Below are 13,886 nucleotides of genomic sequence, written 5' to 3'. Positions count from 1 at the left end.
GCGGCAGTCTAGGAGGTTCCTAAGTGTGTGGAAGACAAAGGACAGCTGGCAAGTGAGCTATCCTGGTTCTGGCCAAGACATTAATTTTTTGCTGTAGCCAGGAGGGGCGTAACCCAGACCTGGAGGTTATCCTGTACCACCTCACACCTACAGGGGTGGGTGGGCACAACGGGGTCCCTTCCAGCCAGTGTAACATCAGGTTTCGTGGGGTGGGCATTTGCAGGTGAATTGATCATCTTTCCTGCACACAACATTAATATCAATATTGGTACTGTCCATTCCTTACCTCATTGCTGTTTCCAGTAAATTGTTCTTATCTCAATCCTGGATCTTTACCTTTCGTGCCTCTAATTCTCATCTACTTCCTGCTGGTAGGAGTTGAGCAAGCTGTGCATGGGTTTGAGTGTTTCAGTAGAAATGCTAAATTGGGGAACACCATTCCTGAACTGCAACATGACCATATCAGGGGCAGTGGCCTCATAGATCTGCTGTTTATGAATAGAGAAGGGCTAGTGGGAGATGTGGTTGGATGCCATCTTGGGCACAGTGAAATGATAGCTTCCAACCCTTGCTAAGTAAGGAACAGGGTCAACAAAACCTCTGCTTTGGGTTTCTGGAGGGTGGGCCTTGGCATATTCAGAACACTGGTTCAGAGATTCCCTTGGAATACAGTCCTTAATAACAAAGGGCTCCCATGAAGACTGGCCATGCTTTAAAGAGGAAATCTTGAAAGGCAGAAGAGCAGACTGTCCCTATGTGCCAGAGGAAGACCAATCTGGTCTTCCTGTTCCTCCTGGCTGAACAGGATGCTTCTGCTGTAACTCAAGGAAAAGAGGTTATGACCCTTGAAAGAAGGGGCAGACAACTTGAGAAGAGTACAAGGATGATGGTAGGTCAAGGATCTCCTTTGGTAGGAGAGAAAATTAGATAAAAGCTCAGGTGGAACTCAATCTGGCCACCACAGTGAAATAGAAAGTGTTTTTATAAATACTTTAACATAAAAAGGAGGGTCTAGGAGAATCTCCATTAGTTATTGGCTGCATGGGGGGGCATTGTCATTAAGGGCAAGGAAAAGGTTGAGGTACTTGGGTTCTTTGCCTGAGTCTTTAACAGAAAGACCAGTTATCCTTAGAGCAACCACACCCTGAGCTGGTACACAGGGACAGGGAGCAGCACTGACCTCCTGTAATCCAGGAGGAAGTAGTCAGTGACCTGTTTGTGAGCCATTTGACCCAAGTCCATGGGACCAGATGGGATTCACCCACAGGCACTGAGGGAGCTGGCAGGAGAGCTCACTGAGCTGCTCTGCATTTGTCATCAGTCCTGGACAGCCAGGGAGATCTGGGTTGACAAGTGTGATGCCCATCTACATGAAGGGATGGAAAGAGGATCCAGGGAGTTACAGGCCTGTCAGCTTCTGTAGTGGGATGGAATAGATCATGAGTGTGATCACACAGCACATGCAGGAAAATCAGGGGATTGGGCCCAGCCAACAATTTTGGGAAAGGCAGGTCCTGCCTGACCAACCTGATCTCCTTTCATGACCAGGTGACCTGCCATGTGGATGAGGGAAAGGCTGTGATGTATCTACCTGACCTTCAGCAAATCCTTTTACACCATCTCCCACAGCATTTTCCTGGAAAAGCTGGCAGCCCATAGCTTTGACAGGAGCACTCTTTGCTGGGTTAGAAACTGGCTGCACAGCCAGGCCCAGAGAGTGGAGGTGGATGGTGTCACATCCAGATGGGGGCTGGTCACCAGTGATGTTCCTCAGGAATTAGTATTTGGCCCAATCCTATTTAAAATCTTTACTGATGATCTGTATGAGATCGACTGTACTCTCAGCAGAATTCACTGATGACAGCAAACTGTGTGGGAGCGTTGACCTGCTGGAGGGCAGGAAGGCTCTGCAGAGGGATCTGGACAGGCTGGATCAATGGGCCAAGCGCAAAGGCGTGACAAAGGTGTTCAATAAGGCCAAGTGTCAGGTCCTGCCCTTGGGTCACAACAACCCTGTGGTGGCTGGAAAGAGGCCCAGTGGAAAAGAGCCTACGGGTGCTGGCCAGCATCTGTCTGGGAGTGTGCCCAGGTGTCCAAGAAGGCCAATGGCATCCAGGCCTGTATCAGCAATCGCGTGACCAGCCTGGCACTGGTGATGCCACACCTTGAGATCTGTATCCTGTTCAGGGTCCCAATTCAGGAAGAACATTGAGGTGCTGGAGTATGCCCAGAGATGATTGATGGAGCTGGTGAAGAGCCCAGGAGCAGTTGAGGGAATAGGGCTTGCTCAGCCTGGAGAAAAGGAGGCTCAGGGGTGACCTTACCCTCTCTGCAACTGTCTGAAAGGAGGCTGTAGTCAGGTGGGGATCAGTCTCTTCTCCCAGGCAACCAGTGACAGGACAATAGGACATGGTGCCTCAAGCTGCACCAGGGGAGGTTTAGGTCAGACATCAGGAAGATTTCTTTACAGAAGGGGTGAGTGGACATTGGAATGGACTTCCCAGGGAGGTAGTGGAGTCACCATGCCTGGAAGTGTTCAAGGAAAGACTGGACACGGCTGTGCCATGGTCTAGTTGACCTGGTGATATTCAGTCATAGGCTGGATTTGATGACCTCAGAGGTCTTGTCCAACCTAATTGACTCTGCGGTTTTGTTAGAGGAGACAAGATGCCTGGGAAGGGCACATGATTCTTCCAATAATAGGTTTTCACTTTTTCAACATTCTCCTCTGCAGCTATGCAGTAACCTGCCTGCCCACCAAGCAGAGAAGGCTTTAAGGCCTTGCAAGACCTAAGGAGGTGGCATGGGGATTTGGCTAGAGGAGGGAGCAGGTCTCAGCAGGGCTTTTGGAGGTAGTCCTCCTTGTCATGGTTTCACAGTGCTGTCTTGGGCTTTTAAACTCCTCCTTGGGGCAGATGGGGGTGGTCACTGACTACTGCAGCATCTGCCCCAGCCCACACCCTCCTGACCTCCTGCAGCAGCACTTCCCCTTCCCAGAGGACAAGAGGTGGCAATGGAGAGGGAGCATTTTACACCAGCACCTCCTTGCCCCTAGCAGCACATATGCTTGCCTCACATGGCTGCGGGAGGGGCAGTGTGTTAGACCAGCTGTAGTGCAAGGAGGTGAAGGCTTGTGTGTTAAGTCAGGGTACCAGCACAACGACTTTGCTTCAGTGTCCCCCAAAGAGATTGGACAAACACTCTCAGCAGCAACCTGCTTCACCTTCATTTATTTTTATTTTTATGTGTGCATTTTTTTCCAACCACACCACATTTCTTTCTTCACACCACAGCATCTTTACACTATCCACCACTTCATATTTCAGCAGTTCCAAGTTTCTCCAGTTAGCTGCCGGTATCACTACATAAGCGTTTCACCCTTTCCTATAGATCCAGCCAATTTCCTAGTCAAGTCAGGTGTACACCATTAGACCCAAAAGAAGGTGAAGGTGTCCAACAGACTCAAGAAATGCAATCAAAGCCCATGCTCAAATCTTGGCATGATTGGAAGTTAAATCAGTTTTGAAAGACATTCCTATTTGGTTTTAAAACACAGGATTACACTCAAGCATTTGCAACTGTATCCCCAGCATCAGTATTTGTCAAGGCTCAAAGAAAGTTACAGGTTTGCAAGTTCTAACTGCATTACCAGTTTTACAGAAGTCACATTTATAGTCAGAACCCTCACCATTAGTTAATATCAGAACTGACACTGACCCAAGCCAGTGAAAAAACTATTAAACTCTAATTAAAACCTTTAAAGTATTAAACATTTCCTAAAAATGAAAAAAAAACCCCAACATGAAATCCTATTTGATTACTCAAGAACATTAACAGAGAAAGATCTGAAGCATAAGTCCGTGCATGACTGACAAAATCCTTGCATAAAGCAAATTTACAACAAATAACAATACACCCTGAAAGAATGGCAGGGGGGGAATCAGTCAAGTCAGAAAGGGCAAGCAGAAAAAGTAGAAGTAACAGATCTACGTCTATGAGGATACATAGGGCTGCTACAGGCCACACACAAAAATCAGATGAAAGGTCAAAGCAAAATGTTCAATTTTTTACCCTCCTTGCTTATTCAGGAGGTCATTGGTCAATGTACAGATGAAATGCATTTCTCAGTATAATATCTAAAAAAAATAATTTGTACAGGAACAAAATTACTCAACGCACGTAATTTCCTAAGCTAAAACTAAACAGCACTGAGTATGAAATTCTTTAAAACATTCACCTGCAAAATGAAGAGACCATAAACAGCTTGGAAGCCCCCTGCATGCTGACAGACCTGAGCACCTAAGGCAGTGTCTCTGCTGCTCAATGTGGTACAGAACACTCTGGTTTGGCTCTTATGTACCTCATGTTACTGGCCTAACTCAAAACTAAGCCTGCTCTATTTTCAGCCGTGTTCTCAGTCTAGGCCTCCTGTAATGTGTATCACTTAATTCGGCATTAAAACACCTCCCAAGATATGGGAGCAACGTGCTGCTGTCACGTTTAAAGCTTAAAGCGAGGGAAGCCTAGCAGATGCAACAGTTGTTGCAAGCCAGATGAGGTGAGAGCACTTGGTTCATCCACTGTCACTAATAGAAAGATTTTTGACATCCTGCAGGCCTGCAGGTCCAGCCCAGCACAAATGTGACAGTCCAATGAGCTACAGGCTGAAAGAAAAAAACAAGCTCAGCACTGTTTGGTGCATCTGGGGCTGGAGCTCCCAATACCTAGGTAAGGCTTGCAGCATGGAAGTCAGAAGTTTGTTCCACACCAACTCTTGCTTACTGTCTCTATTTAAAAGAGAAGACTGCTACCAAGAGCAGTTCATGATTTCTTGACCACAATGCAAAAAGAATTGCATTTTTCAGAAGTGGTCCATGAAGTTTCTCTACTGACTGTTTATAGATACTGTAATAACACACTAGACAATACATTTATAAAACATATTTCAATTGTACTATATGTTTTTTTAAACTGTGAAAATCTATCTGGCTTGGTAATAAAACAAATTTGTATGCTCTATGCTACTTTGAAAATGTGTTTCACATGCCCAAAATTAAGACAGTTTTCCTATGTCATATACTAGAGAACTTATCCTACTGCTCACTGAGAAGGTGCATCCCCTTTCATACTCACAAAACACTACAAATTGTTCCTCATTTCTGCAATTAATTTGATTTAAGGGACAAGCAGAGGTAACAAATTCAATTGCTTGGGGTTGGCTTTTTCTGTTGCGAGGTTAGAAATATTTTTGGGGGGAGGAGTGTGCCTGATTTTTATTTTTATATAGGCAAGAGGGGAGAAATAAGATTACCATCATGAAGAGAAAAGTTAAACTAAATTAAAAGACAACAAAAAAAATTAATACTTTACTTCACAAATATCCCCTATTAGTCATAACTTTTAAGGCTTACAATGCTTACACAGTTTGTTTTTTTAGAACACTCTTTTGTTTTATATAGGAGCACATGAAAGCCAGTTTTAGTAAAAAAAATTCTTCCATCCCCATTTTAAGTTTTGCCATTAAAAAAAATTAAATTTCACTAAAGTCCTACAGACAAGACTCTGTCCACGGATGATCCCTCAGGCCTGCAGAGCACAGAACTGCTGAAACACAGCCAGAATGTGATGGTCCAGTTCAGCTGTAAACAGGAGGTTCTCTAGTGTCACCATGTACTGCTGGATTATCTGGTGGTGCTGGCAGATAAAAAAAACAAAAACAAATCACATATGTTTACTGTTTTTACATTTATATCGGAATAGGCAAAGAAGTCAAGATATGTAAGAACCACAAGTGTTCTTATCTGAATTGTTTAGCACATCTAATTTCCACAACATAGCAGCCATGGATAAGAAAAGCACGATGTAGAGGCACTGCTGACTGCAAGAATGAAGCCTGTACTGAAATCCTGCCTTATGCTCCCTGTAACTCCTCCCTCATGGATCCTGAGCTGTGTGCAGGATCCAATGCCACTGCAGGTATCTTGGGAGAATCATGGTATTTCCTTTCCTCTGAAGACATCTACTACAGGGAAAGGATTCATCCCAAGGGACAATTACACCACTGCTTCCATTCTTCATCACATCTTGTGCTCACACAGGTATAACCTCCTGTAACTAATCACTTTCATCCAGCCACCTGTGCTTATTAACTGATTTAATACAGAGCCAAATATCAAAAAAACATGTTTCATAGATATTTACGCACCTCACTAGAAGGAATCCTGCAATATTTTAATTCGCTTATTTAAAACATGTCTATTTTAGCATTCTTGCTTGTTCACAACTTTGCCCTTACTAAAAACATACAGTTAAGTGTAAATCAATGAAATTCATAACCACATCTTGAAATATTTTTGCAGTACGCTTACAGTGAGGAAATTCTCCACTCAGGATCAGTCACTCCACCTGACTGCGGCAGAGATTTGGCCAGAGCCAGAGAGTTGTGACCTGGCCCCACAGCAGCCCCTGGGGAAAAGGTGCTGCTGCCACCTACTGCTGCTCTCGGGGAGCCTCAGCCCTCCGTCACCCGAGCTTTCCCAATGAAGCATGGCTCCGCCAACACCCTTCCAACTGAGAAATGAAACTTACCTGCAGGAAGATCTGCTGCAACCTCTCTATACAGCTCTTGTACCAAGGTGTAAATACATCAATTCCACCAGTCTCGCAGCGCACTAAGTGCTCCGTTAACAACATAATGAAACGCTGTAGTAGGGGAGAAAAAACCCAAACTTAATCAGTCTCATCAAACTAAAGAAGAATCCTAACCTAAGGTAAGAGGATCTGGGTGTCAGAAGCTTGGAACAGCACTGTGAGAATAATTATTTTGCTTGGCAAATACTGAATTTAGTATGAAAATAAACCAGTTACCTTCTGGTTGTTCAAGAAATTGTGTGCTAGCAGAATTCCTCTCCTCCCAAGCACTTGAAACTTATCAGACCCTGTTCCAAACAAACCAGTCTTTGCAGAGGTATGATCTGGATTGACTCTAACCCATGGTAAAGTCATCAACCCCTTCCCATATTCTTATTCCAAGAAAATGCCCAAGATAGTAGTGATGCTGAAAGCTTATAAATCAGGTAACTTTGAAATCTAAACTGAGAAGACTTTGACCATCATTACCTGGAATATAACAAGAAAGAGATTCTTCTGCTCACTCTGGGCTGACTCCACTTTTTCCTGCAAGCGCTCTATCTGCTCTTCTAGTGGTCCATCTTCCCGATCGGTGCTTCGGTCATCATCGTCATCGTCATCATCACTGTCACGCTGTAAATGACAACAACACACAGGACTTAACCAGCAATTTGGCAGCTGTGGATACCATTAATGTCCTGCAGTTCCACATGTGAAAACGTCTGCAGAACTACTGAAGAGCAGCACACAATTCTGGATAAAAATCTGGAAGGAAAAATGCTAATATGGGAACGTCCTGAAAAAAAAATTACCAAGATTTCAGAGAAACGAGAGCAAGCATAGAGACTTATCAGAATTAAGGCATTTTCCTCCAGGAAGGTGCTGCGGCTGACAGCCCAGCTGAGGTGCCCCTACACCAGGGCATGCAGCATGGGCAGCAAAGAGGAGGAGTTGGAAGCCACTGTACTGCTGGACAGTTTTGACCTTGTTGTCACTCCTGAAACTCAGCGGGATGGATCCCATGACTGGAGTGTGACTAACAATGGCCACAGGCTGTTCAGAGGGAAGAAAGAGACACAGGGGGATTGCCCATCAAGAGTTGGGTTGAGTGTGAAGAGTCTCTGAAGAACAGCCATGAGCAACTGTGAAGCTGGTGGGCGATGATGCCAGCCCAGGCAGCACAGGGAGCCTTTGGTCGGTGTCTGTGCCCAGCTCTGACCAAGCAGAGCCCGCGGACGGAGCCTTCCTGCTCCAGCTGCAGGAGGCACCCTGCTCACGGGCTCTGCTGCTGCTGCTGGGGGACTTCAGCCACCCTGCCCAGGCTGGAAAAGCAGCTGTAGGCAATCCTTGAGATTCCTAGAATGCATGGAGGATAAATTCCTGTCACAGGAAGCAGAGAGCCCTACAACAGGGCAGGTGTCACCTGGATCTGTTGGTCACCAACATATGGGGGCTAATGGGGAATGGCAAGCCAGGAGGAAGCCTGGGAGGCCGTGATCATGCCTTGGTGGAATTCACAGTCCTGAGGAATATGGGTCGGGAAAGGGGTTAAAAGAGGCCCCTGAATTTTTAGAAAGCAGACTTACAGCTCTTCAGAGACAGTCAATGAGATTGCCTGGGAGACTACCCTCAGGGACAAAGGAGAGGAACAGAGCTGGCAAATCTCCACAAGAGAGCAAGAGCTTGCAATTCCCAGGAGCAAAGAATCAGACAAGGAAGGCAGGAGACTGACATGGCTCAGCACGGCACTGCTGGTCAAACTAAAAGGAAATAGGGAAATGGAGAAGCAGTGGCAACAAGGACACGTATCCTGGGAAGAGCATAGTAGGGGTGGGGTGGGGAAGGCCAAGGCAAAGCTGGAACTGAACCTGGGAAGGGACACAAGGAGTAACAGGAAAGTATGCCAGCCAGAAAAGGGAGGTCAAAGAAGGTGTGTACCCTGACAGACAATGGTGGTATGCTGGTAACAACAAATGAGAAGAAGGTTGAGGAACTCAAGCTTCTTCAAAAGAACTTCTTTTCATGCCATCTTCAATGGTAACCCTTTTTCCCACACCCCTTGAGTGGACAAACTGCAGGATGGGGACTGTGGGAGCAAAGTCTCTCCCACTCTAAGTAAAAATCAGGTTCATGGCCACCTGAAGAACTTAAAAGTCTACGGGAGCCAAGGAGATGCATCCTAGAGTCCTGAGGCAACCAGGTGATGTACTTGCCAAACCCCTCTCCATGACATTTGAAAAGTTGTGGCTGTCAGGTGAAATCCCAGGTGACTGGAAAAGGGAAAACATTGTACCCATCTTTAAAAAGGGTAGAAAGGAGGACCCCTGGAACAACTCACCTGTGAGCATCACCTCTGTGCCTGGGAAGATGATGGAACAGATCCTGCTGGAAGCTGTGCTAAGGCACATGGAGGACAGGGAGGTGATCTGGGACAGTCAGCATGGCTTTACCAAGGGCAAGTCCTGCCTGACCAGCCTGCAGGCCTTCTGTGATGGAGTGACTCCACTTGTGGACAAGGGAAGGGCAGCAGATGTAATTTATCAGGACTTTGACATGGTTCCCCACAACATCCTTCCCTCTAAATTAGAGAGAGATGGATTTGATGGGTGAACTGTTACATGGTAGGAAATTGGTGACATCCAGAGGGTAGTGGTCAACAAATCTGAGTCCTAGTCAGTGGGACATTAGTGACCAGTCCAGGGGTTTGTTGCCCAGGGGTTTGTACTGGGACCAGTGTTATCCTGATTAATGACACGGACAAAGGGGTCGAGTGCACCCTCATCAAGTCTGCAGATGACACCAAGCTGTGTGGTGCAGCTGACATTCCTAAAGGACAGGATGCTGTCCAGAGGGACCTGGACAAGCTCAAGAAGGGGCCCACAGGAATCCCATGAGGTTTAACAAGGCCAAGTTCAAGGTGCTGCACCCGGGCAAGGACAACCCCCAGTATCAGGGGACAGGCTGGGGATGAGCAGATGGGGAGCAGCCCAGTGAGAAGGACTGGGGGGTGCTGGTGGATGAGAGGCTGGACATGACCCAGCCATGGGCACTCCCAGCCCAGAGAGCCAAACGTGTCCTGGGCTGCATCCAAAGCAGTGTGGGCAGCAGGGGAGGGAGGGGATTCTGCCCCTCTGCTCTGCTCTGGTGAGAGCCCACCTGGAACCCTGCATCCAGCTCTGGGGTCCCAGCACAGGGAGGACATGGAACTGCTCACTGGAGTGGGTCCAGAGGAGAGAGACCAAGATGATCAGAGGGATGGAGCATCTCTCTTACAAGGGAAAGGCAGAGAGAATTGGGATTGTCCAGCCTGGAGCAGAGCAGGCTCTGAGGTGATCTAATTGCAGCCTTCCAGTATCTGAAGGGAGCTCCAAGAAAGAGGGACTAATTACAAGAGCATGCAGTGGCAGAACAAGGATGAATGGCCTTAAACTGAAAGACAGTAGGCTTACATAAGAAATAGAGAAGAAATTATTTACTGTGAGAGTGGTAAGGCACTGGAACAGGTTGCCCAGAAAAGCTGAGGATGCCCCATCCCTGAGACTGTTCAAGGCGAGACTGGATGGAGCTCTGAGTAAGCTGGTCTAGTGGAAAGTGTCCGTGCTCATGGCAAGGGCTTAAAACTAGGTGATCTTTGAGGTCCCTTCCTACCCAGGCCAATCTATGATTTCACAGTTTATTTATTTAAGGGAAACACAGTGAAAGGTAATACGCCTGCTAACTTTATCATTACATGGTAACAAACAACTTTGTTTTTAAAAACAATATGGCATAGATTTTTTCAAATAGTATCTACTGCAGCAAGACAGGTAATTAATTAAAGAGTTCTGAAATATCAAGGCTTAAAAAAAAAAAAAGCACCTGATGCAAATTCTCTCCTGCACTTGGTGCAAGAACCCAAATGAATCCAGCTAGTTAGCACAACAGGAAGGCTGAAGACTGGAGCCAGTGTTTTGAAGTGGGTACTCCCTATATTCATGATCAAAAAGGCTACTCTCAAGACTAGAAAGGGTCAGCACAGAAACTGATCTACGAATTAGAAATGGCATGCTTTACCGCATCAAAAACAACACAATGCCAGCACCACCCACAAAATACACCTAAGAACCAGCTCAGATGACTAAGTCTTAAACAAGGCTACAAGGCATATACGAGGAAAGACAGGATCTGATGGATTATGGTAAATTCAAACACAAGACACTGCTTTAGTAGTATCATATAGTTGTTTCTGTGCAAAGACATCCATAAATCACCAGCTCAAAACTTTAAATATCTGTAAAAGAAGCATGTGTAACTTGGGATAAATGCGTTAACTCACCTACAGCATAGGAAATGAAGTTCACAACCACAAGGCAGGTATAGCTCTGAATCAGTATAAAAAATGAAAACTTACCAGAACAAATGAGAATTTGATTTTATTATCTCTATAGGAACTTGCCTTTTTCCCATCTATAGAAGTTTTCTGAACTCAAAACTGAAGGACCAGATAAATCATGTAAGCATTGGATTCATTCCATGGTAAGGGAACACCCTTCATGCTGGGGAAATCAAAACTTTCTCTAAAAGGAATAGTCATGCAGCAGAGCAACAGCCTGCAGAACTACTCACTGTTGCATACAAATGTTTCTTCCTGGCACAATACTCATTTAAAGTACTAAGTAATAAAGGGCTGCAGCAAGAGACAAGGACAGAAATTAAAACACTGATATATTTAGAGATGCCAGAGAAGCTCTTTGCCTCACAGTAAGATCAATGACTGCACCTAAGTCTTCCATAATCACAGGCATTTATTAACTGCTCATCAATGTAGACTGAGGAGGCAACCAGGATGGCTGTTGCTGTGAGTGAAGAAAACAAGATGACGGCACTGGGATGAACCAACACTGGCAAGCTGAGAGTTATTAGTGATCTCTCAACAGAAGCCTCTGGACAAATGACTGACTTGAGGAGCTTTCTTCAAAAAACATCAGCAAGCTCTGTGCCACATTTTGACACTAACCTCATTCAAAATTTTGGAGCTAGCTAAAGGTTTTATGCAGGGAAACACACTTACAGACCTCAAAGAAACACAGAAATTCTCCCCTGCTTTCTGCAATTCAGCGTATTTATAAACTGACTTAATTCTGTCATAACTAAGGAAGCTTCCTTGGGCCCTATCTTTTCCAGCTGCCAAGATGAAGACACTCATTCCATTTTACTGGCCCACTTGAGACAACAGAACACAACAGCAGCTGCTTCCTCATCAGTTTGCTGTACTTAATTATGCAACATCATGTAACCATATTCAGGAAAATAAGCTGGAAGAAGGAAGTGCCATGCCAGCGTCAGGATCCAGCAGCATCCATCAGAAGAACAGTAACAGCCAACTTCTCAATTGCAAATAGCTGTTTCTGTGCACTTCTGCATGGAAGCCACAAGAGCACTCTTTTACAGAACTTACTATGAATAATTTGTAACTGTTCTTACTGTTCTCTAATAAGGTAATTAGAATCCAGATCAGAAGGCAAGTGGAAGATATGTTCATATTGGAAGAGAAAGTTGTGAGAGAGAACTTGAACAGACCAAATACATATGCACTCCTTAAAAAGATTTTACTGAATTCTCAAATTATAGCTAGGACCAAGAACATGCATCTGATTTTTGACGTCTTAGTGCTACACTGACCACACCTCTGCAGACATACTTCCTGAATAATCATACATATTCAGTCCTTCTCAAAACCAACTGTGTGTCTGTACATCAGCATGCAGGCTTATAGAACTTTGTTTAAAATTTACAAACAAATTACTCACTCTTTTGTGCTGCCTGGCCAATCTTGCTTTGGTCTCCTCCAGTTCTTTGTGAATCTTCAGGACATGCTTATTCATCTTACGAATTGTGGAATGTAAGATCTCCCAGATATAAAACCTAGGAAAGACACACAGCTCAAAACACCACATTACACACTACTTGAAATTAGGAAACTAAATGTTGTTTCTTAACAGAAAGATATAAGTGGGAGAATTAAAAAGTCTACGTATCATTTAAAGAGACATCTATCAACCAGAGTGAATGAACACTCAGCATACAGGAAAACATACCTGTAATGCAAGAAATCTTAACAATCAGTTCTTGCCTATTTGTTGCAGTACACTTCAGAGTCAGAATTTTATTTCATGTACACACTGCAACAGTATTAACACCAAACTTGACTCCTCAGATTAACCAGTTCCGATCTCAGTTTGCAGTGCACCACTGGTGGCACAAGTTACATACCACCCCCAAGGGCCAGGACCGTGCCCAGCCAGCAGCAATACAACACACAGCAACAGACTCTGTCTAGGAACAGCTCCACTTCAGCAGGCTTAGACACCGCTAGCAATATTATATGCTAGCAGCAATCTTGCACTGTCACGCCAACATTCATACCCCAATTCAGAAAGAAAAGTATTTAAGTACCTATTTTGTAGAAAGGGCAAAAGCCCAATTGTACCTTATTCCACTACTGAGTTTTCAAAGACTGAACTATGTACTGGCAAGTTAAAATAGCAAACCAAAGACAAATAACGACCCAAACCAAGTTCTTGTTACCTGGTAAAATCATGTGCCAGCTCTGAAGAAAAGATCCAGTTTGCTACTGCAGCACAGTCAACAATTTGCGTCCGAATCATCTTGTCCACGAGCACAGCAATCATCTGTATTTTGTGAAAGACAATACATACAAAATATGTGTAAAATATTCTATCCTTAGATAAAACCAGAGACGATTCAATGCAACTCTACATCAGTGGTATTACTGAGTAATTTCAAATACTTTAACAAACTGGGTGGTCTAGCTTAAAATATTGCAAATGAAGGGATCTGTATCAATTACATAAAGCATTCTAACTTTGTTAACAACCACACCTACTTCTGAAAGTATCACTCCTTATTAGCATACACGCTCCCATACAAAAGCAAAAAATACAAAAATCAGAATTGGAACTGAGGCCTTGAGAGACACAAGTGCTAGTATTTGACATCAAAGTACTCCAACCAGAGCACATATACCTGTCAGATCACCATAATGAAGGAGCTGCTGTTAGCCTACTCTCCTTGAACTGCAACAGCCCTCAGACATGACAGTAAGCTTTTCTCTACAGGGCCCATTAACTTCAGGACAGAACAAACAAGCATCGTGGAGCCAGTGGAAAGGCTTACTTGCTACAGGCACTGCCATGATTCTGAGGGAGTTGCAAGCCATCTAGCAGGCAACTGCAAAGAAGAATTACTGACTAAAG

The 13,886-nt window shown here is 44.7% G+C and overlaps 1 protein-coding gene across 1 annotated transcript in view; it reads right to left on the bottom strand.

The window, feature by feature from the left end:
• Positions 1-3,211: 3,211 nt before the first annotated feature.
• The window catches only part of NCBP1 (nuclear cap binding protein subunit 1), a 28,919-nt gene continuing 18,244 nt past the window's right edge, over positions 3,212-13,886 (bottom strand). The window contains exons 18-22 of the mRNA XM_005425022.3: positions 13,198-13,301; positions 12,420-12,534; positions 7,120-7,263; positions 6,589-6,702; positions 3,212-5,694 (exon numbers count right to left, since the gene is read on the bottom strand). Coding sequence (XP_005425079.1) covers positions 5,581-5,694; positions 6,589-6,702; positions 7,120-7,263; positions 12,420-12,534; positions 13,198-13,301 — 591 coding nt within the window. The 3' untranslated portion in view covers positions 3,212-5,580. The remainder of the gene's footprint in view (positions 5,695-6,588; positions 6,703-7,119; positions 7,264-12,419; positions 12,535-13,197; positions 13,302-13,886) is intronic.

This window comes from Geospiza fortis, unplaced genomic scaffold (assembly GCF_000277835.1).
Source record: "Geospiza fortis unplaced genomic scaffold, GeoFor_1.0 scaffold240, whole genome shotgun sequence".
Classification (NCBI taxonomy): domain Eukaryota; kingdom Metazoa; phylum Chordata; class Aves; order Passeriformes; family Thraupidae; genus Geospiza; species Geospiza fortis.
The sequence above is the reverse complement of the archived record's forward strand: the minus strand, read 5'-3'. Positions and strand labels throughout refer to the sequence as shown.